General features: G+C 48.8%; 1 protein-coding gene across 1 annotated transcript in view; it reads right to left on the bottom strand.

Moving 5' to 3' along the window:
- Window positions 1-22775, bottom strand: part of Slc24a4 (solute carrier family 24 member 4) — a 140642-nt gene that overhangs the window by 26571 nt on the left and 91296 nt on the right. The window contains exons 4-12 of the mRNA XM_021179008.2: window positions 21692-21766; window positions 18804-18888; window positions 17728-17831; window positions 16909-16983; window positions 13345-13370; window positions 11525-11578; window positions 10006-10091; window positions 5557-5726; window positions 1212-1416 (exon numbers count right to left, since the gene is read on the bottom strand). Coding sequence (XP_021034667.1) covers window positions 1212-1416; window positions 5557-5726; window positions 10006-10091; window positions 11525-11578; window positions 13345-13370; window positions 16909-16983; window positions 17728-17831; window positions 18804-18888; window positions 21692-21766 — 880 coding nt within the window. The remainder of the gene's footprint in view (window positions 1-1211; window positions 1417-5556; window positions 5727-10005; window positions 10092-11524; window positions 11579-13344; window positions 13371-16908; window positions 16984-17727; window positions 17832-18803; window positions 18889-21691; window positions 21767-22775) is intronic.

Raw genomic sequence — 22775 nt, 5'->3', positions numbered from 1 at the left:
CAAATATGCAAATATGCCGAGATACAGGTGGGCATCAATAGCCAGAGATCCCACCCCCAAGGGACTGATAGTGGGAGGAGACACTCGGGATAAAAAAATATATATGAAGTATTTATAAGGTGACGTGGAAGCCCACACTGATACAGTGACACTGGAACAGAGGTGATCTTGGAAGTCATATAGATAACTGAGGCAAGTACACTCCAGTGAAGTGCAGTGTGAAGGTACCAAGGTAGGAGTGTGTGGGGGTGGGGCTGGGGGGCGGTGTTTGAGGGATGGCATTGAGGAGGCCGGTGTAGCTGGAGCAGAGGCTACAGGAGAGAGAGAACAGACATGTTCCTTATGGACCCAGCAGTTAGGTGACCCTAGACCTTTAGGAAAGACTCCAAGTGAGATAGGTGGATGCTTGTGGTCTGATCTGACTTATTTACGGGAGAAAGTACACCCAGCTGTGTCAAGTGACCTGTGGAAGAAGCAGTTACCACCTTAGAATATCCTGTCTGAAAGTAAGGTCGCGCATGTGTGCAAAACTGTCCTGCACATGAAACTGAGAGTATAAGAGTGTTCATGGAGAACTGTAGAGATGGCTCAGCAGATAAATGTGCTTGCTATGCAAGCAGGAAGACCTAAGTTCGAATCTCCAGTACCTACATGAAAAGCCAGATGCAGTTGTATGAGGTTGCAGGGACAGGAAGATCACTGGGGCTTGCTGGCCACCAGCTTAGTTCCAGGTTCAGTGACAGATCGTGTCTCAAAGGAATCAGAGTGACAGCACAGGACACCTGATGCCATCTACCTTTGACCTCTGCCTCAATGCGATGGAACACCTCCCTGCTCATTGGTTCATATCCTTGCCATTGGTGTCCATAAAAACCATATTACGTGTTGGTGTTTTCTACTGTAAGACTAACCAGGGGCCCATAGCACTCATGTGTGGTTACAAGAAGTTACTGGTGCTTCCTGAGCGCCAAATTGCCTCTCTCTCCCTCAGGCTCCAACCACATTCAATACTGTGTGCATCTACCTAATTCTTACCTGTAATACTGATAGGCTGTTTATCCAGTACATTAGGGCACTGGAGTGACCCAATGGCACCCCTCTGTATCAGTCCTCCACCACTCCAGGGTCAGGGTCTCCATCTTGATGACCTAGGCATGATCCCAATGTCACCCCCAGAAGCCTGGCTAGAGGACTAGCACTCCCAGACTCACCAGGCATTGAGAAGGGTGACAGGAAGACTGTCTCTACTGACTCTGGCTCTGGGGGTGGTGGCTGTGGTGGCGGCTGCTGCTCCTGGCCTTGCTGTGGGTCTTCAGGGTTCTCCACAGGAACATTTCCATTCTCTATGTTCTCATGTCTCCCGTTTTGCAGTGGCTTGCTGTTAACACCATTGGCTGAGTTGATCAACCTCTGTCGCTGTGGGGACAGGAGGCAAGACAGACACCAGGCTGAGTGGCACAGAACCACATGATGCCTTCTTTCTTACCATCTCCCCACTCTTAACACACACATCAGTTGCCTCCTACCCTTGCCAACGCTCGCCGTAGTCAGTCCTTTCCACTTTAACCACTCTGGGTGTGTGCTAGTACAGAATCTAGTTTCAGTCAGCGTTTCTCCAACAAACACTGCTGCAAAACATCTTCCTACTAGGTTGTTCGTCAATGGACTGTCTCTCTGTGTCTCATTTCATGCCCTATGAATGCACTCTCCAAAGCCAGCCTCTTCCACCAAAGCTATACCCTCCCCCGCCCCACACCTTTGCCACAGCTAAGGACAAAAAGCAGCTTTGGTGCCACTCCAGCCTGGCTGGTCTCACTTGCTCAGTCTGTGGGCTTCATTGAACACAGGCCCAGACAGAAGGCATATTGTATGAAATCAACAGGGGTGAGGATGTAGCCGAGCTGGCAGAGTACCGGTTAGCACGCATGTAGTCCTGGGTGATCCCTACACTGAGTAAACCAGATTTTGGTCGAAAATGCCTATAGCCCCAGCACTTGGAGGAGGAGGGGGAGGGGGGAGGGGAGGGGAGGGGGGAGGGGAAGGGGAAGGGAAGTAGGATGTAAGTTCAAGGATTATGCTTGGCTACATAGTAACTTTGCGGCCAGTCTGGGCTTCACATTCTCTACAACCGTCTCAGTTTTTCACCTTGCTCCTACTTGTGGTTTCATTCCGTTTCACAGGCATTCCACAGTAACATTCAAATTTTCCTACCACTTCAAGAGACTCAGGAAAGGAGCTGTGGCCTGAGTAAACTTCCATAATGTGGTGTCCAGCACCTATCCTGGTGGTCTCACAGGGGAGCCATTACCATTCATAATGGAGGCCCACCCTTGCTCTGAAGAACTGCCTTCATATAGGTTTGAGACAAAGACTCCTAAACCAGGAAAAGCATTGTGTGTGTGTGTTAGGGTGAGGGGCACTTCTCAACTTTTCCCCCCACAGTCTTCAATATTTACTTAGTTCACCAGAAAGAGCAAAGAGGCCTTTGTTTCATATTCGTGCCTACACATGCAGCATTTGTCTAGTTAGCAGGGATTTAACTAAAAACCATCTATGAAATCCCAAAGAAACAAAAAACAAATATAAGAAGACCTATCTGTGCAGAGACAGAGTTATAAAGGCAAGAGCCATCACTCCACAGCAGGTTGAACGAGTTGACTGGGGAGGGTTGCAGCTCTGGCTTTACAGAATCGACAGAGGATCACACCTTATCCCACATATGCAAATAAGTAAAATTAAAAATAAATCATCAAAATGATTAAAGAAATGACTACAGTGTTGCATATTGTGTATACAACGGTGAGTGAGTGTGTGTTTACATGTGCACATTCATGTGTACATGCAGATGAAGGTGTATGTGCACAGCACATGCCTTGGTATGCATGCAACGGGTGACCCTTCATGTGGAAGACACTGGGTTAACATCAGGAGCTGTCTGCCATTTGTGCTGGGACTGCAAGCACAGGCCAACAGGTCTGGCTTTTAAAATGTGGGCTCTGAGGATTAAACTCAGGTCCTTGTGTTTGCATGACAGGTACTTTACCAACCAAGCTATTTCCTTGGAGTGTCTCAATAAACAAGTTTGAAACTGAGTATTTTGTGTTTGCTTTTCAACTGTTTCCAGTCTATGATGACTGCCCCTAAAATTACTGCTCAGGCTAGGCACAATCCTCCAGTGCATGTGGATGGAGCATCCTGTCTGAGGAACTGAAGCCAAGGAGACTGAGTGGTGGGTGTGAGATTTGAACTCAGTTCCTTTCTCCTGAGCCCAGCCTCTGTGGCTCCCAGGCTGCCTCACAGAGCAGGGCAACCCCAGCAACACAAAAAACATTTGTGGTACAACAGCTTGTATTTAGCAGCTCATCAAAGCCTGGTACTCAGACCTGGTGTGGTGCACATAGCTGTAAGCCCAGCCCCAAGCAGAGGCAGGAGGATTCAGGGTAGCCTGAACCACACTGAGGACAAGACCAGTCTAAATGTCTCAAACAAACAACCTCAAATCCTCGTGTGATAAAAGACACTACAAAGCCATCGCTCCCAATCTTTCAGAGTTATTTACCACCACCTCTCCAGCACCCTGTGGGTATTACTCTCATGCTTATGAAAAATGGGCAGGATTCCATAAAAATTTCCTGAGATAAATGTCACTAATATGGACCAGGATGATTTCAAACCCAGAAGGCATTTCCATTTCCCTGCTTTTTGTACGTTCCATGCAGATGATTCACTTAGCAGTAAATCAAAGCCTAAAGTGTTCCAGGGAGACAAGCTTTAATCACTGGGGAATGACGCTTTTGCAGACATCCATGTGCTGGCTATGAATTTCCACAGTCCCAGTCCTCTGGCCACTGCTTGCTTCTGAGAATGAGGCCAGCAAGTCCTAGAAAGCACTTAGAAAGCCAGGCCAGGGAACAGGCTAAGCTGCTGAGCAATGGACCATATCTTTGCAGTCTGGTTGAGTGATAGACAACTTATGGCTACGTTTTCAAATGATACACCCAGAGCAGCAGCTGTGATGAGGAAAATTCTGCAGGAGCTATCTCCACTCATCAGCATGGTGCTTTGAAGGTGAGTGGCCCCATAGGCTTACCTGTTTGAATGCTAGGTCCCATTAGTGGAACTGTTTGGGGAGAGTTAAGAGGTGTGGCCTTGTCACAGAAGACATGTCACTGTGGGTAGGCTTTGACCCCAAGAATGTAGAAGTCTTAAAGGAAAGTGCTGGGTGGGGGAACCTTGAGTTGTGTCTCTCCTAAGCTATCCAGTCCCCTGCTGTTTTAGGAGGGAGTCTTCCTCTAGGAGCTTCTGCAGCCCAGCTGCCTCCCCCTGTGCTATGACTTGTATCCCACCCATAGCAAAGACTATAAAAACTGTTTTAAAAGGTTAATAACTGTTTTAAAAGCTCACACCAGGCCCAGGATCACTCTGTCTCTGTTTTTCTGTCTCTCTCCCTTCCTCTAACTGTGGATGAGATGTAAGCTCTCAGCTCCTTCTCCAGCACCATGCCTGCCTGCCTGCTGCCGGTGCTTCCTGCCAGGATGATGGACTGATCCTCTGAAACTGGAAACAAGCCCCCAATTAAATGTTTCCTTTTATAAATTTCTTTGGTCATGGAGAACAGCAATAGAACACTAAGACAACTGGCAATTCTTCAAGGGTCACAGTCCACAGAGACCAGCAATGTGTTCATGTTTAGTTCCCTCTCTAATTAACACTGTGAAGAAAACCCCATACTGAAGGTTTCCATTCTCCAATTAGCTCAACTCTAGCGACTGACAAATACTGAAATACTTCAGGGGTGGGGTTCCTCTACTTTCTGCTTACGGGCCTCTGCCCTTCTGTCCTCCCATAACTGCAATTCTACAAAGAGTCCTAAGAGGATAGGGCTCATGGGAGAGCCAGACCCACCCAAGGCCACTCACTTTCTGTATAGCCAGTGTCTTAGTTGGGGTTTCTATTCCTGCACAAAATATCATGTCCAAGAAGAAAGTTGGGGAGGAAAGGGTTTATTCAACTTACACTTCCACGTTGCTGTTTATTACCACAGGAAGTCAGGACTGAGACTCACACAGGGTAGGAACGTGTAGGCAGGAATGGATGTAGTAGCCATGGAGGGTGCTGTTTACTGGCTTGTTCAGCTTGTTTTCTTATAGAACTACTAGTCCAGGGATGGCACCACCCACAATGGGCCCTCCCCCATTGATCACTAATTGAGAAAATGCCTTACAGCTGGATCTCATAGAGGCATTTCCTGAAGGGAAGCTCCTTTCTCTCTGATACCTTCAGTTTGTGTCAAGTTGACACATAAAACCAGTCGGTACAGCTAATGTGCCCAACTTTTTAACTCTACAATATGATGGGTGTTGTCATCTATAAAAGTTCATGCCTGAGAACCATGTGATTGAATGACAAGAAAAAATTGCAAACAAGCAAACAAACAAAACCAAAACAAATTTTAAGCAAGGTTAAAGTTTGATGTTGGGTTGCATCCATAGCTACCCACATACCCACATGCAATCTGTAGGTTACAGGTTGAACCCATGTGTTGGGTTAACTTACTTCATTAATTATGATCCTGCTGGCCATCCGTAGTCGAGTCCTGGGCCCAAACTTGTTGGTGATCATGATGCGCAGGCCAGCCTCAGGGAAGGTGAACTTGGGAGGGCTGGAGCTGAGAATCTCATCCACCATAACCACGGGGGTTTTGCCGTAGGGAGGTTTCTCCTTCACTGTAGAGCATACCCCATGATCAGTGTTGGCCCCTTGGAGGACACTGCCCTAGTGATGGTGACTAACTTCCTGTCATGGCCAACATCTTAGGGCTATGGGCTTGGCAGGTGGCAGCTTCCCTGAGGTCAGAGACCTGGCTTCAGCTTTTCCCCTTAAAGTGTGGCTTACTTCTGTAATACCTATGATTCCATAAGTTAGACAGAACTAGCAGATAAACTGTTGCTGATGCACTATGCCTGGCCTTTCCATGGTTGCTGCCTGACTCTCTGAGGTCTCTCTCTTCCAGAGTTCAGCCTTGGCTGGCTGCAAGGGTCTTTCAGTGCCTTGTCTAGGACTCTGGGACAGCCTATCTATGCAATACACAGGTGCTTGCATCTGCCACTCATGACTGGAAATGTCCACCTGACAGGTGGAGACAGGACCACCACCACCTTGACTTTTAGAGATTCAGATAACACTTTCTAAGTCAATCAGAATCTTCAGGAGTGGAAAATGCTTGGAAACAGCGCCCAGTATCATTCTAACTTTTCCCAGAACCTTTTGCTCTGCCTTGAAGTTAGCCATCCTCATTGCTATGGGGTGGCTGCCTCTGACAAGTGAGGTGGCCAAAAATTTGGCCCCAGGCCCTAGACTAGACATCAAAGATCCAGCCTGTTCATCTGAGGACATGCTGCAGTTGGGGCTCAATGTTTGTGATGAACCCTGGCACCCTCCAGGGTGCTTGGGTGCCTTTTCTTTTCCTTTGAGAGACAGAGCATAAGGTCCAGTCCTGGGCCAGTGTCTCCAGGAGCTTGGAACAGCACTGCAGGTGCTAGGGAAAGTCTAGTGACCAAACCACGCATGAAACAGCACCCTGAAACAGGCAGCATGTCCCCTCCAAGGGGCTAAGAAAACAGATATGGCTGTTCCCCCTGCACCCAGCACCAGATCCCACGGTGTCCTGCATGAAGAGCTGAGTGAGCAGATTCCAAGGGCAAACTCATGCAGAAGTTAGTGATATAAAATCTAGCAAAATGCACAGCAAACAGCCCTCCCTGCCCCTGCAAACACACTCACATACACAACACCCCACTCAGGCAGCAAGGCTCAGCAGACAGGAGGCGAGTGGGTTAGAATTGGCTGGGGGCCCCTGTGCACCTGTCCGAGGTGGACACTAGCCTCCACAGAGGCGGACGGTGTGCGGCTTGGGCTCATGGATTGTGTTTACTGCTTAAAAGCGTGTGTTATGGCCAGGATGAGAGCAGATTACTTACAATTTAGAAGAAGAGTTAAGGACACAGAGGCCGGCACAGATGGCCACAGGCGGGTTAGCGTGCGGCGGCGGCAGAGTCTGGGGGCAGAGCTCTTGCTGGTGCCAGGGATGCCAGGGGTGGGGTTACATGAAGGAGGGTGTTAGTAGCAGGCTCCTTCCACAGGGAGCCTCGATGCTATGGGTTGCCAGAGGGAGGGGCACCCGCAACCCCCTGCAGCAGGTGTGCCATACTCCATTCTGTAGAACCAGTCTCATGACAGTTACCGAATGGAGAAAGCCTGCAGGGCCTGTTAGGCAGGAGCCATGACACCTGGCTCCTTTGTCCCCAGCATGCCCAAGCTGAGAGTGGTAGGCCAGAGGAAAACTATAAGATGTTTTCCTGGCAATTCCATCTAAGGCTAGTATTACCCCTCCCTTCTCTTTCCAAACCTAGGTTGTGTCCAATACCAGGGCAGCTTGGAAGGGCCCCTTGGGAGATCTCTGAGCATGATCAGCTTCATCCAAGATGGCAGCTGGTGGCCAGGTAGACCTGGCTGTTAAGTTGTGAACAAGGCCACTGGAGAACCAATCAGGAGACTGAAGCAGTGGGCTGAGCTACCTGGTGTCTAAGAATATTGAAGTACAAAAGGGCTTCTCCCTGCTTCCTCTACAAAGAACCTGCGTTTTCAGCCTTGGATTTTATATGAGAAATGCAGGGTTGGGAAAGCAGGTCATGTCCTATTCATTCTTTTTAGAGATTTGTGTGTGCTAGGCAAGCACCCTACCACTGAGCTACACCCTCAGCCCAAAGGACTCCTTGAAACATCAGCAGGCAATTCAGACATCTTGTTCTGTGGTGCAGCTTGAGAGCCACCTGCCAGGAAGCTGAGGAAGGGGGAAGAAAGTGACATTATTTCCTGTCACAGCAACAATGTTAGAAAGGCAAAGAGTAAAGTTCTGGTCATCTCAGTCCTGGGCATTACTGTGTAGTCTTCCTCCCATGTAACCACTCTATTCAGGGGACATTACGGGTAGCAAATTGCAAATGGCCTCAGGGAGTATTTTCTGGGGATGGTAAAGACCAGATGTAGTCACTGAGACTACAACGTCTAGGCAGAGACTTCTTCAAACCCAGAAACTAAGAACTGTGCCTCGTTTATCCAACCCTCTGGGACCTCTCCCCCCATGGCCTCTCCTGTAAATGTTTAAGAAGCAGTGTAGGGGACTCACTTCTCCCTCAGTCCTTCTGACCAATCTTCCAACTTTCTCGAAGTTACTCTGGACTTAGAGATGGTGGGGAAGGTGGTGATAACCCATGGAGAACCTTCTGCCACCGCATATAAAAGTGATAAGAATACCACAGAGCTTCGGAGAAGGGCCATGTATGTGGGCAGCTGGTGTGGGGAGCCTGCACTTCCTGGGAAGGTCAGAGTTGAGGATCCTATTATACGTGAGGAGTGCCTCTCACAGGGCACCAGGGTTCTGCATCCACTGGCAGCCTCAGGACAGGAGGCAACTCTTGGGCAGTGCATCAGGAAGTGGGCGCATCCTGATTGTCCAATCAGATCGTTCTTCTTTGCCATCAAGGTTCGACGGAGCTTCCAGTAAGTACTACATACATGCTGAGCAGGGCAGCCTCTATCCTGTCAGACTGTGGGACTTGCGATGGGTACCTCAGAACCCTGTGACTATGGAGGTTGGAATCCCAAACGGTGGCCAATGTTAGAGCCTTCCTGTAGCGGGGGTTGTTCTACAACCTTCTCTCTGTGACACATTGCTGGGCTGAAACACTTGTAACACCCTTATCCCCATGATCTGGACTTCATTGGCCATCCCTCATTGGTGAGCCTCCAGCAGCTAAAGTGGACTCCTCTGAACTGGGTCCCCTCTCCCACTCTGTGAGCCTCCTCCTTTCATGTAGAAAGGTGTACCACTCAGTGGAGCATCTGTGACAAATACCTTCTTCTTGGGAATAGCCAAGACAGGACAGAAGACATTTATGCAAAATGCACCCTAGAGGAAATTTCTGTCTTGCTCTGCCCAGGACAGAGGTGTAGAGAGGGCTGAGGAACAGAGAGGTTCCTTAGCTGTCACCACAGGCAAGGAGAACCTGAGCCTACCCACTCCTGATACCACAAGGGAGTTAAAGATCCCTACAAAACATTGAGACTTGCCTGGGGCACTGAGTACCAAGGGTGGAAGATGCCTGGGGTAGATCAAGGAAGCCACGTAGCCCTGGACTTCCTTTTCCTATCACAAGTACCTACCACTCAGGCTTTAATGCTGCTCTGGGTGGGGCAGCTGTATCATGGATGTTACTGGACAACTGACTGGATTCTCAAGAATTGAGGATATATCCAAGGAAGTAATTCTCAGATCAAGACAATTCCAAGGCTGAGAGCAAGCAGACAGGATCTGGAGGCCCCCAGTTCCCAGAGGAGCTAGGAAATGAAGGTGGTTCATTGGAGTGGGCCTCCAAGCAGGCCTCTGGGTTGGGCTGGGTTGCCTGTGAAGCTCTGAGGATGGTTTTCCCAGGCCTTGGTGTCCCTCTAGGCAAGGGTTCACAGCCTAGGAGGAGAGAGTTTCCGGGATGGATTTCTCAAGGACAGAGCCTGGTGCTGGAGAGGTACAGAGAGGCCTAGGCACTGTCACTTCAGCTTCCTGTTTGGGGCTCTTCTCTTGGGCAGAGACAACACTGTATCTCTAAAGTCAACCAAGCTTCCCACCTGCCCCTGGAAGAATGAATTTTTTTTTTCTTTGATGAAATTCATGTTCTATTTTTTGTTTTTAGGGGACTTTCTTTTTTATCCTTTCTCATCTAAGTGAATGTCAATCTGACCAGCATCTCCAATGTGGGTCTCCTCTCCTCATTTGGGGGTGTATATGACATCAGTGTGTGTGTGTGTGTGTGTGTGTGTGTGTGTGTGTGGTGTGGTATGTGTGTGTGGGTCTTCCACAAGGGTCCACAGCTCCTGTCTGCTCAGCCTTACCTTGCCCCAGCAATGGCACAGAAGGGTCGTCATAGCTACCATCATAGAGGTCATTACCATCTTCCAGCTCGTTGCTGACCGGGTTACCATTTGCAATGCTCTTTTGTTTGGTTGTGAAAAATGTCTGCATCTTCATATTGTACCTGTGTGTCAGGTAAGGCAGGAGGTTAGAGCTGGGCAGGAGGAGGGAGTCCCATCCTACCAGGTGGGTGGGGCACCAGTCAACATGGCACTGGACATGAAGGGTAGCCAGGGAGGCTCTCTAACTGAGCTTGAGGGGTTTCTTGGCAAGACTTCTGGGATCTTGTCCAGTCTGAGGCACTTGCTTCTACTGAGCTCGGAATGTCCTCCTGGGGGTGTCAGAGGCCTCCCAGACAATGTGCTTAATGCTCCTTACAAGTGTACCCTAATAAAGGCAAATCAGCTCAGCCTTCAGAGCAGGCTCAAGGGAGGCAGCACCCTCATGCTTTCCCTTCCCAGGAAGTAACTGTTTCTCAAGCAGGCTGTTTGGTGACCATCTACCTCCCATGTCACTCTTGCACTGCCAGCACAGCCATCCCCTGAGAGAAGAGAGTGACTCTCCATCTCTAGGTCTCTCTATTGGCTGTTCACTAAGAAGAAAGATAGTCACTGTTGAATTCTCCTGCTGGACACTTTAATCTCCCACTTTGTGAAATATTTATCTACTATGTTTTCTATAAAGGTGAGGACTCTCCTAGCACCCATGGAGCTGTCCTTCATTTTAATTACACAGGAGAAGCTTTGGTGAGGTTGATGGTACTTATTACACAACCACCATTAGTATTTCCCAGCTTTTCCATCATCCCAACAGCCAGGCAGTACTCACTCCTGCCTCTCTCTGACCTCTCATCCACGCGTCTTCATGAACTTGACTCTTCTAGATACCACGCGAACACTGGCTCCTATATTATTTGGTCTTTTGGGAATGGCTGCTTCTATTTGGTGATCTTTGTAAGGTTCGTCTATGCTGAAGCACATGTGAGGACTTCACCTTCACAGCTGTCTAGTCTTCCTCACGGGCAGCTTTAAGGCTGTTTAGACCCAGGCAACTTCCCAAGTAGCTCAAGGTTTCCCAACCCAGGACACAGGGCTTATATCCCAAGAGTTATGAGTGGGGTCCTGCTGCTGGGATTGGCAGTGGTCCTGACACGTGGCAGCTGGTAAAACCTGGAGCAGGGCTTACACTGCCTTTTGAGAATGGTACTGAGTTACTAGACTCATTGAAACAGCAGAAGAGTGGTTACCCCGAGGCAGGGGAGTTGCTTAGAATAGGGAGGGATATAGGTCCTTGCTGGAGAATCATTTTGAGAGTGTAGTATCTAACGACCCTATATCAGCCACCCAGCATTGTCCCCTACCCTGAGGATAGACAAGACCAGTGCCTGAGCCAGGTCCCCACTTTGGATGCCCCTGAACGGTGTTCATAGAGAATGAAGGCTGCCTCAAAGGAATCAGAAGATGAGATGGAGGGTACCCCCTATTCTGACCAACGACATGAGTAGGGTATGGAGGGAAGGGGACCTCCAGGTCTCAAAGAAAGGGAGAGGTCACTTACTTCATGATAAGAATATAAAACACGTACAGGATGATGAGCACCAGGCCTTCCCACCTTGGGGAGAGAGAGAGAGAGAGAGAGAGAGAGAGAGAGAGAGAGAGAGAGAGAGAGAATGAATGAATATGGTTAGAGCACAGGAGGCCATGGTGCCCACAGGCTGGGGCTGCATGGTCAAGGTTAGTGGTAAGGTAGGGCAGCCTCACTTTCCCGTCCCTGCGATTCAGGTGGGACACCATATGGCTGATCTATCACTGAGAGTCCCCTTGGTAACTGAGAGAAGGCTGAGTCTGGACCTTCTCATTTACAGGGGTCGACATGAATCAGGAGAGCCCCACCCCCAGCTATCACCCCCAGATGGAAAATTCCATGGCTTTTGCCCCAAGAGAACCTGGGTCCATTCAAGAGTCTGGTCAACGACTAGAGAGGCTATGGGGGCAGGCAGGAAGAGGCCCAATCCCTGGGCAAGGGGCATGGTGATGGCACAGAAGCCTCTGGGACCATCCATGAGGCACAGCCCAAACCCACAAGCTATGTGTGTAGGGAGTGAGATTGTACCTGTGATGGCAAACTTGAGAAGCCACAAAGATTTTGTTGCTTCTCTGACAATGCGCTAAAGCCTCTGCATACTGGGCATGGCCAATCATGTTGGGAGCCTTTCCTTGGCTAACATGCAGTTTGTGGGCCAGATATGGACCTACCGATCATCTCAGGCCCACCATCCCAACCTATCCACAGCTGAAGAAAATGAGGCCAGGAGTGGACTTTCACCAGGATTCTCTGGGTACCAGGCATTCAGTTACTCCTGTCAAGCAATGGCTGCTCTCAGCAGTCATTTAGTGAATTCTCAGAAGCTGTCTCCTTCAGGATGCAGATTCTGGACTGTGCCAGCCACCAGGTAATTGTACGGCACGTGAACCGAGATGCTAACACACCCATGGAGTCAGAGAGAAGAACCAACAACTTGTTCCTCAGAAGTTCATAGTTTATGACTCTCGAATAAGAAACTCGGTTCCTGTTCAGGGTCACAGAGATGAGCCCTTGTATTTTCTTATAACATTATTTTATAATTTGTCCTGGTTTGATGTGTATGCATGTGCCTATGTGCATACAAACGCACAGCCACAGGTATGTGATGTGAAGCCCGAGGTTGGTACTGGGTAGTTCCCTTAATCATTTACTTTCATTTTTAAGGCAGGTCTTTTTTTCTGAAACGAGAGTTCATCCACAGCAGAGAGCCCCTAGGGATCTGTCTCTGCCACTCCAGTGCTGGGATCAAGATGTGTACCACCATGCCTGACTTTTTATGTGGGTGCTGGGGATTTGAACTCAGGTCCTCATTGCTTGTGAGATAGGCATTTTCCAGCCCCTTGATTTTTGTAGTCAGATCTTTAAGCTAGATTCCTCTACAAGTCATGAGGGAGGGTTCCGATGTGTTCTGCATGACACATCTTTGCCTCAGTGGCATCTGAGACCCTATCCCTCACTCACTGCCTCGCCAGGACACCTCTGTTACCTCTCGCTCCAGACACAGGCCTATGACAGGCCCAGTCTCACTCTTGCTTATCTTTGTATAAAGTCTGACTGCCCCCATGGGTTTAGTTTGATGTGTATCTTGATAGCAGGCAGGGCAGAAACCTTGGGGGGGACACAACTGTCACTCTAATAGGACAAAGGCAAGGTTGCTTAGAATGATGTCACTCCCATAAGCTAGCAAATCTATGTTTGCAAAAATAAATCTGAAAATGATTCAGTAACCCCACATACACAGAGACTAGCAATTAGCAACAACAACAACAACAACAACAAAGTTAAAGACTCACCACACAATTTCCTCATCGTATATGAACTAGAAAGCAAAGGAAAAGAGGGATACACTTATTACAAGGGAAGAAAAGGGCAGGCTCCAGGGCACCTGGATCTATCACGCACTGGCCTCATGTAAGGCTTCGATCTCTGCATTTCCCAGTTTCTCAACCGTGGAAGCTGTCCTTCCCTTAGTATGAACCTAGGGAAGTTGGGCTGTAACACATGCTTCCTGCCTGCTGGCTCAGTGTGGTCATCCCATGAGAGACAGCCCATGTTTTATTATAGGTCAGGTAGTTGCTGGGGCAGACCTGGTAGGAGCTTCCCCTGTTACTAGAACAGAGTTGGTAAAATTCAAGAGAATGCAGACAGCAAAGATGCAGCTATACACCTGTCCCTATACACCTGTCCCTATATGTATGTCACACATGTGTGTGGCATAGGGGTAGTTTTCTTAAAAACAAAGAGAAACCCCCTTTTGGATTCCAAAGGTGGAGGGTCCAGCTGTATAAATGAAGACAGAGTGTGATGTGTGGATGGGGTAAGAGATCAAGGGACAGTGATAGAATTCAGCACACAGGTTATCTTAAGTGTCAACTTGCCCAAATTAATGGGCACCCAGATAGTTTACAGAATATTATTGCTGGTGGGTCTGTGAGGGTGTTCATAGAAGGGACTGGCATTTAAACCTGTGGACGGAGAAAGGAAGATCCACGCTTACTCGAGATGGGTGGGTGCCACCGAATTAGCAGAAGACTCAGCAAAAAGGCCACCGAATGGTAAATATGACCCCATTCCTTCTCCTTCCAGGTTCTCCAGCCTTTTAACTCTACAACTTAAGCCAGTGGTGCCATGGTTTCTCAAGGTTTTGGCCTAACAATGGGTGATAATGTTACTGAGTTCCCTGGGTCTCCAGCTTGCAGGTGGCATGATCAAAGATCACTTGAGCCCATTCCCCAATACATCTCCACCTATCTATCCATCCATCCACCCACCCACCCATCTATCCACCCATCCATTCATCCACCCACCCATTCATCCATCCACCTAACCATCCATCCATCCATTCATCCATCCACCCACCCATTCATCATCCATCCACCCATTCATCTATCCATTCATCTTTTCATCTACCTATCACTTGATCTATCTGTCTCTTATTGTTTTTTTTTTTTTCTACACAACTTTAATTAACACGCCTCACATCCAACATCTTTGGGACCAGACACAAATGAAGGATACTCTGAGGTCAAGGGAAGAGGGAGACTCCACGGCCCAGTGTAGGAGGAGGTGGCAGGGCTGCTCCTACCAACCTGACCATGGAAACAAAGGGTCCCTAGATAAGGTACCAGAAGAGGAAGGAGAGGGGGAAGCTACTGTGTGGGCTTGGGTTTACTGTCTGTCACAGTGGGCTGCACATAGGCTCTGCTTTAGGAAGCCACTTCATGCTTCCTAGCCAGGCATCAATGGGAGCCTTTTGGACTCAAGGCTCTGAGGACGGCCACTCAACAGAGGGAGAGGGAGAATTGCAGAGGCTTTTCCAGGGACATTTTTAGCTTACACAGCCTAAAGGAGGGATACAGGTATTTTTACAGGCAATGGCAGCAGGGATGTGAGAAGATGTGAAGACAGTTCTACACTGTGAAGCTTCCTCACACTTGGGATAAAACATCTATAGTAGATAATGGAAATATAAAATATGTAATAAGTATGTAGGCAACAGAAAAACAGTGACCTTGACTTTAACTCTATTGTCTATATAAATCCAAGTGTTTAATGTGAATATTTAATTCACAACCAGGGAAATTCACCCTTTTGAAAACTGAAGAATGTTCTTTGGTCATTTAGAGGTCTATAAGGAATCACTCCCTCTCTGGGAAATGACATCACAGTCGGGGGGGAGGGGAGCACCACCCCTGTGGCTAAGTCCCAAATACTGGCACCAGTCTGCATTTGCAGCGGAGGGAGTGGGGCTGAGAGTTTCTGAGCAGGCAACAGATGACATCATTAGATATTCCAGTGACTTTCTGCCAAAATGATTACCAAGAGAACGTCAGTCTTTTATGAGCTGTTTTTATTGCCCATTTATGGTATATTTTGGGTGCTGTGGATTTATCTTATGAAATTTCACATAGGTATCTTGTTTCTCCTATTGATGTCATTTGTTGAGCGTGGTGGGAAGTTTCTGAGCTGCCCTCAGAAATCCCACTGATAACTGTGCTTCATATCACTCTCCTTCTGGACACTGTGGCGACCTGCTGATTGGCTCCTGGCCATCTCCAAGGTAGAGGTCACACAGCCTTTTGTAACCTGGCCTTCTTACCTCCTCACCTTTGTTGAGAGGGCAGGAGCATTGCAAACTACAACTATGGCACAGTGGCCTGCTAGGCCTGGAGGTCAGCTGACAGTCACATGAGTGCTGCTGGAGAAGACGCTCTCCTGAGTATGTCCTCCTATGTATGTCCTGAGACTTTTCTCCTCCTAGCTCAGCCACCTCAGATGTGTCACCTCAGATGTGTCATTCCAAGGTTCAGTGTTTGCTGTCTTCAGCTGTTAGGTTTGGGGAATAGTTTTTTCCTAGACAGCATCTCACTATAATAGCCAAGACTGGCCTGGGACTAGTGTTCCTCTTGTGGTACCTCTGACCCTTGACTGTCTATGTGCCCCACCATGCCCAGCTTTGGGGGAACTTCATTACGAAGCAGTAGATAATCAATATAAGGGTAGTAATACCCCTGCAACTGGAAAGATAGAAAACGGTCACACATTTTCTTGAAATCCACAGCATACCACAGGCCCTTATCCACTAGTGTAAGGATCAAAACTGCTCCCCTGGGGTTGGTACTCACCAAACAGTGCTTCACTGCATGGGCCACGATACCATCCCAGACCTTGGGGGCCTGATAGCTTTGAGGTGGCCCTCTCCTGCTGTGCAGGACAGAGAACCCAGAAACTTGCTGCTTGTACTTACTTTGTGGTATTGAATACAGGCCCTCCTTGCACCTGCTAGGCTAGCACCTGACCTCTGAGCTGCACCTGCTAGGCTAGCACCTGACCTCTGAGCTGCACCTGCTAGGCTAGCACCTGACCTCTGAGCTGCACCTGCACATTTTTATATTTTTAATTTTGAGATACGGTCACCCCGTCTTGCCCAGGTTGGTTGTGATCACAGTCCTCTAGCCACAGTCTCCTGAGCATCTAGGGTTATCTCCCAGCTTCAAACTTGCTTCCTTTGAGTAGGTCTGTTTCAATGAGTGGGTGGGTCTCAATGTAGGCTTGGGAGGGCCTCATGTGAGTATATATTTGAATTTCCCCAACAGTTTTTGTTTTGACTGAAGCTTTTAATCATTAAAATAGTCCTGGTTTTAGTCTCCTTGTGAGGAACCAAGGATGAGGTCTTTAGAAAGGCCATAGTATGGGTAGAGGTGTGAGGAGCCAATGTGAACACAGACAGATAGATAAACACATCCCACTGTTGGTACTGTAACCCTCTGGTCATAGGGTCAAGGACAGACAGGCAGGTACCCATGCCCTCACAGGGCCCTGACCCACCCAACACTTATGTGTGAGGGGTGACTCACCGCAATGAGCACAATGACAGAGAGCGTGTAGTACACAGAGTCACGGCACACAGCCCACCACGTCAACCGCACCACCTGCCATGTCAGAGAGAAGTCGTCAGCTGCTATTGCCAAGGCTGGGAATGGGGCCAGCCTCCCAGAGAGCAGAAGGATGGGCCTCAGGGTGCTTCCCTGGATACCTCTAGCTCTTGGCTACAGTTGGTGAAGACAACAGAACCCAGTAAAGTTCTCAGGGGTGGGGAAAACAGAAACTGAGGCCTACTCCTCTGGAGTGGTGGCCAGGCATATTTCATAGCAAGAGCTGGCATTAAGGTAGAGACCTGAAGCAGCACCATGTCTCATCAGCTGCCTACCTCTGTTGTCCTGAGCAAGAGGTAGGTCTTGGCCATCTTCCTCCGTGAGACAAGCCTAAGACTCTGGTCTCGTGTAAAATAGAGTCTGATCACAGCTAGCCTCGTGCCTGCAGAGGAGGTGAGCAGCCCAGGTAGCTGCAAGCCCTCACTCAAACCAGGGTCCAGGAAGGCCCTTCTTAAATAGCCGTTGCTGTTGAATGAATGCCCACCCATAAACTGGTCAGGCCCACCACCATGACTCCAGCTTTTCAGGCTCTCACACTGATATACAGGAAAGAGTGTTATGGCTACTTCACAGGAGAGGCCACGGGTCTAGAGGAGAACATAGATATTCTCCAAGCCACAGAGAGTGACATGACCAGACTCATTAGGGTGTTGCTATTGTCACCCCAACTATGGGAGAAACTCACTCGCATCCTACAAGACACTGATCAGCTAGGCAGAGAGAAAAAAAAAACCCACTGACCTGTCCAGCAAAGAGTCCACACACTCCAATGATACATAGGATGTTGAACACAGCAGAGCCCACAATCGTTCCTACACCAACATCTCCGTGGGTGATGAACACACCTGGAATATGAAAGAGATAATGGTGAAGCCAGACAGAGTGGAGCCCTGGGAACCAGTTCCTTCCATGTACTTATCAAATTAAATGTTTCATCATCATCATCATCGTTAATATGGTGTGTGTGCTTTTGCATGTGTGTGTGTGTGTGTGTGTGTGTGTGTGTGTGTGTGTGGTAGCACCTGTCAGAGGACAGTTTTCAGTAGTGGGTTCTCTCCCTTGGTATGAGGGATTGAACTCAAGTCTTCAGGCTTGCACAGCAAGCACTTTTACTGGGTTTAGCCATCTCAGTGGCCAGAGCCCATTTTTAAAAAAGATTTATTTACTTTATTTATATGAGTACAGTGTAACTATCTTCAGACACACCGGAAGAGGACATTAGATCCCATTATACATGGTTGTAAGCCACCATGTGGTTGCTGAGAATTGAACTCAGTACTTCTAGAATAGCAGTCAGTGATCTTAACCACTGAGCCATCTCTCAGCCCCTCCCCCTTTTAAAAAAGATTTATTTATTATATCTAAATTCACTGTAGCTGCCTTCAAACACACCAGAAGAGGGCGTCAGATCTCATTTGGAATGGTTGTGAGGTTGATGGGATTTGAACGCAGGTCCTTCGGAAGAGCAGTCAGTGCTCTTAACCCCTGAGCTATCTCTACAGCCCGTCCATGTTTTTGAATGACGTTATTGAAGACATAATTCACATGTCTAATGATGCAGCAGTTTGGCAGATCCACGAAATTATATAATCAAAGCTATCATCTAATTTTAGGACATTTTCATCTCATAAGAAGCCCAGTGCTTGGTAGGACCCCACATTCTAAGAAATCACCAATCTACTTCCTGTCCCTCTGACCCCCTTGGGTTTACAAGTGAGGAAACGGAGACTTGGAGCTGGTAAATGCCCCACTGCCCTGGGCAGTCAGCCCTGGTTCTCTCTGCACGGTGCCCCAGCTGCCTTTATCAATGACCTTACCAATGACAGAAGCAAACAGCTCTGGTGTTGAGCTTCCTGCAGCCATGAAGGTGGCACCTGCCACATCTTCACTCAGATGAAGTTTCTGAAACAAAGAGAACACAGGCAACTGGGCTGTGACAAGGGAGGGGAGCATGCAGCCCCTGGGCAGGTGGATGGCAGAAAGCTCTCAGTGACACAGTGTGGATCTGAGCCCGGCACCATAGCCAGAGCTTCTCTGCCCAAAGCACACACCCGATACCCCTCTTCCAGGCTTCAGTGTGCCCTTTCCCTCGGACCCATCTGCCTTCTCTTCATTTACTTTATGCTCCAAGAGCCCTGTCCACAACCCTTGAGGAAGCCTTCCCCGCATCCCCAGGGCCAGCCATACCCTCTCAGAATCCACCTGAGAAGAATTTCTTTTTCCTAGAACCCCTTCCCCTCTGCTTGCTGAATGTGTTTCCCACTTCTCTGGCAGGTACAAACATCATCTTCCTCCAGGAAGCCTTCCTATGTCTCTCCCCAACAGTGACAATCCACCCTCTTAGCTTCCTTACCTTCTAAGGCAAGAAGGCTCTACTTTTATTGAAATAGATTCTGTGATTCACAGGCGGCGTTGGAGTAGACAGTGGTACACAAACAGGTTCTAGAAGCTATCCTGAGGCTGTGGGACCTGGGTCCCCAAGACATTTCCTGGCTCCTGTATTCTAGATGTTTCTCCATGGCAGACTCTCAGAGTCTGTCCCCAGGATTGAACTTGCATGGGACAAAGCTAGGAACATTTTGTATGAGTCCGTCATGTTCAGCAAGGTCATGTTCTGGCCTTGGGGGCCCACTATCTGATCCAAAATGGAAGACAGAGGATCTAGGTAGCCCTAGGCAGCTTGGGCTTTGGAGTGCGGCAGGAAGTTTGGACCAGCATCTTCTCCCCACTGGTCAGTTAGCTACAGAAGGATCAGAGCTCTGGGCTCCATATAGGCTAGGGACTCAGCACTGCTCCCTAAGGGGTCAGTGCTACCATCTCAATGCTGACAAAGGGAATGCTCTGTAGAGATGCCCACCCGGCACTGCAGCCACCTCTGCAGGACTAGGGCCATGCTGCCTGCTGTTCTGCTACCTCTTGGCTTTGGCCTGCACTCTCCTTCCTAGAACCCTTTCTTCTCTGCTTGCTGAACGTGCTTCCCACTGCTCCAGCCTGTACAAATATCATCTTCTCCAGGAAGCCCTGCTATGCCTCTCCCCAACAGTGACATTCCACCCCTTAACTTCCTAGACATCTAAGGTCCTTAAAGACTAGGACCAGCACCCACCCTTAACTTACGCTCTGTCCTCATGGCCACAGGTAGCCCTGACATCACCTGCATCCTCAATGCTTGCCACCCCAGCCCACTTTCCATGGGTATCTTTCAGCCCTGAGGTCAGAGGCCCCAAACCTATTTTTATGGTTTTCCCAAACTATCAGCCTAGGAGGGGCCTGGATGTGTGCTCAGTATACATTAGTCTGATATAAGCGATCTCCCAAAGGCTCCTGGGTTAAAGGTTTAATTCCCAGTGCCCTAGTATTCAGAGATGGGCCTCAGGAAGTGACTGGAGAGAGTGGACTCTGGCCTCATCAGTGAATTAAGTCACCGATGGAGTCATAGTTTTGATGCTGTTATCTAAAGGCACTGGAAACTTTTGGAGGTGGGACCTAGAGAAAAGAGTGGGTCACTGGGAGTGTGTTCTTGGTGTAATAATTCATCATCAATATCTGTCTCTTCAGTGTCTGATTCTGGCCACCATAAATGGGTAGCTTTGTTCTACCACTTCCTCCCACAACGTCTGCCTCACACAACCTAGAAACAATGGAGCCAGCCAATCATGGACTTAAACCCCTGGCATCATGAGCCTAAATAAGTATCTTCTTCCATAAATTAGTTGTCAGGTATCTTGTCAGAGAGGCAAAGGTCTAACTCACACAAGCTAGGACCCAGGGCTGTGTTTTTCCTAGGTGGAGGCAACTTCTAGGAAGCAGAGGCAGCCACAGCACCCTGGCAGGAACCACTGTGCCCCAGCCTCCACTCTAGGGGTCCTGAGAAAGACCCCTCTATACTAACCTTCCATGCTCCATCTGAAGGGATGCAAGGGTAAACAGAGGGAGAGTCAGGGGATAGGAAGGCGGGGATCTTCCTGCCAGATCACAGTCTGGGGGGCCCAAGTTCAAAAAATAGCCCCTTCTTACTATGTTGTGTCCAGAAACAAGTTGAACGGAAGGTGGGCACCTGTCCCTAGGAGCCACTTGTTCTCAACATGACAACATGGCCTCAAAGAGCTGGGTGACTTCAAAGGGCAAGGGGTGCAAATCCCCAAGGGGCTGTACATGGTAAGAGCTGCAAATAAGCTCCGCCCCCATGCTTGTGGAGCACAGAGGGAATCTGGGCTCTTGCATATGGAAAAGGGAAAATGAATTAACAAACTAGCAAAAGGGAGAACACTGTGAAGATGTGGGACAGAGAGGACTCCTGTCACCATGGCTAAGTGTCCGCCGGGGGGAGCACTTAGGGAACACAGATCTCCTCAGTCATTGCCACCTGTGGTTTTAGGGAATGTGCCTGTGCAGTCACAGGCTTGCCTGCTCCCTTGCTGGCCAGATTTGGCTCACACCGCATGGTTTCTAGGGAATGATGGCCCGGAGGGTGACTTCACATGGGCCACGGCTTCTGCCGAGGACCGAATGTTATCACTGAAGTTGATTTGGTGTTGTCAGGATGAGGTGTGGCTACAGAGCAGACTGGAGGTGGCACTGTGATGATCTTCCACACCAGAGTGCTTCCTGTCCCATCTGGCCTTCTTGTCCTTGTCATTCACATATCACACTCCCCTAGGCATCCCTGGGCTTTGTGGGGGGCCTCCAGGTCCTTGTCACGTACCTCACAGATCTTCTCTAGGGATGGGACAAAGAAGTCATCGCACACGATGGCCAGGGCATAGAACATATAGAGAGCCTGTGGATGGAAGGCAGGTTTCAGTGAGAGTCCCTTGTGCCCACACCAGGCTGTGGGCAGAAGCACTGGTGGATGAGCCTCTTGGAAAGCTTCAGCCGCAGAGACTAGATCTCTCCAGACCCTCCCTGACAGATAAGGAAACTGAGGCCTGGAGATGGGAAATCGAATGCTGAGCTGGGTCTGTGCTTTATCTCAGCACTGTCGCAGAGTCTAAAATATAGATCTGGTGCATGCCTTTAATCCCAGCACTCGGGAGGCAGAGGCAGGTGGATTTCTGAGTTTGAGGCCAGCCTGGTCTACAGAGTGAGTTTCAGGACAGCCAGGGCTACACAGAGAAACCCTGTCTCAAAAACCAAAAAACAAACAAAAAAATACAAAAGAAAGAAAGAAAGAAAGAAAGAAAGGAAGGAAGGAAGGAAGGAAGGAAGGAAGGAAGGAAGGAAGGAAGAAAGAGAGGGGGGAGGAAGGGAGGCAGAGAGAGAGAGAGAGAGAGAGAGAGAGAGAGAGAAAGAAAGAAAGAAAGAAAGAAAGAAAGAAAGAAAGAAAGAAAGAAAGATTGATTCTGAGCTGGACAGGGTGGCGCATGCCTGCAATCTCGGCCCTTAGAAAGCTAGCATAGGAAGGTCACAAGTTCTAAGCCAGCCTGAGCTACATAGTAAGATTGTATTCCAAATACTAAGAGAGAAGAGCCGGGAAAATGGCTCAGTTGGCAAAGCATGTGCTGTATAAACATAAAGTCCTGGGTTCAGATCCCCGGCACTTGTGTAAAATGTGGGTGCAGGGGCATGTTCCTGGAGTGGAGACAGGGGGACCCTAGGAGCTTGCTGAACAACCAGTCTGTCTGAAATGGTAAGCCCAGGTTCAGTAAGAGATGCTGTCTCAAAAAATAAGGGGAAACACAATTGAGGAAAACACTGGATATAGAACTCTGGCCTCCATAAGCATGCATGTGCACATGAGTACATGCACACATAGACACATACAGGGAGGGGGGGAGAGAGAGAGAGAG

Source organism: Mus caroli, chromosome 12, assembly GCF_900094665.2.
Source record: "Mus caroli chromosome 12, CAROLI_EIJ_v1.1, whole genome shotgun sequence".
NCBI classification, from domain to species: Eukaryota; Metazoa; Chordata; class Mammalia; order Rodentia; family Muridae; genus Mus; species Mus caroli.
Note: the sequence above shows the minus strand (reverse complement) of the source record. Positions and strands in the feature narration are given on the sequence as shown.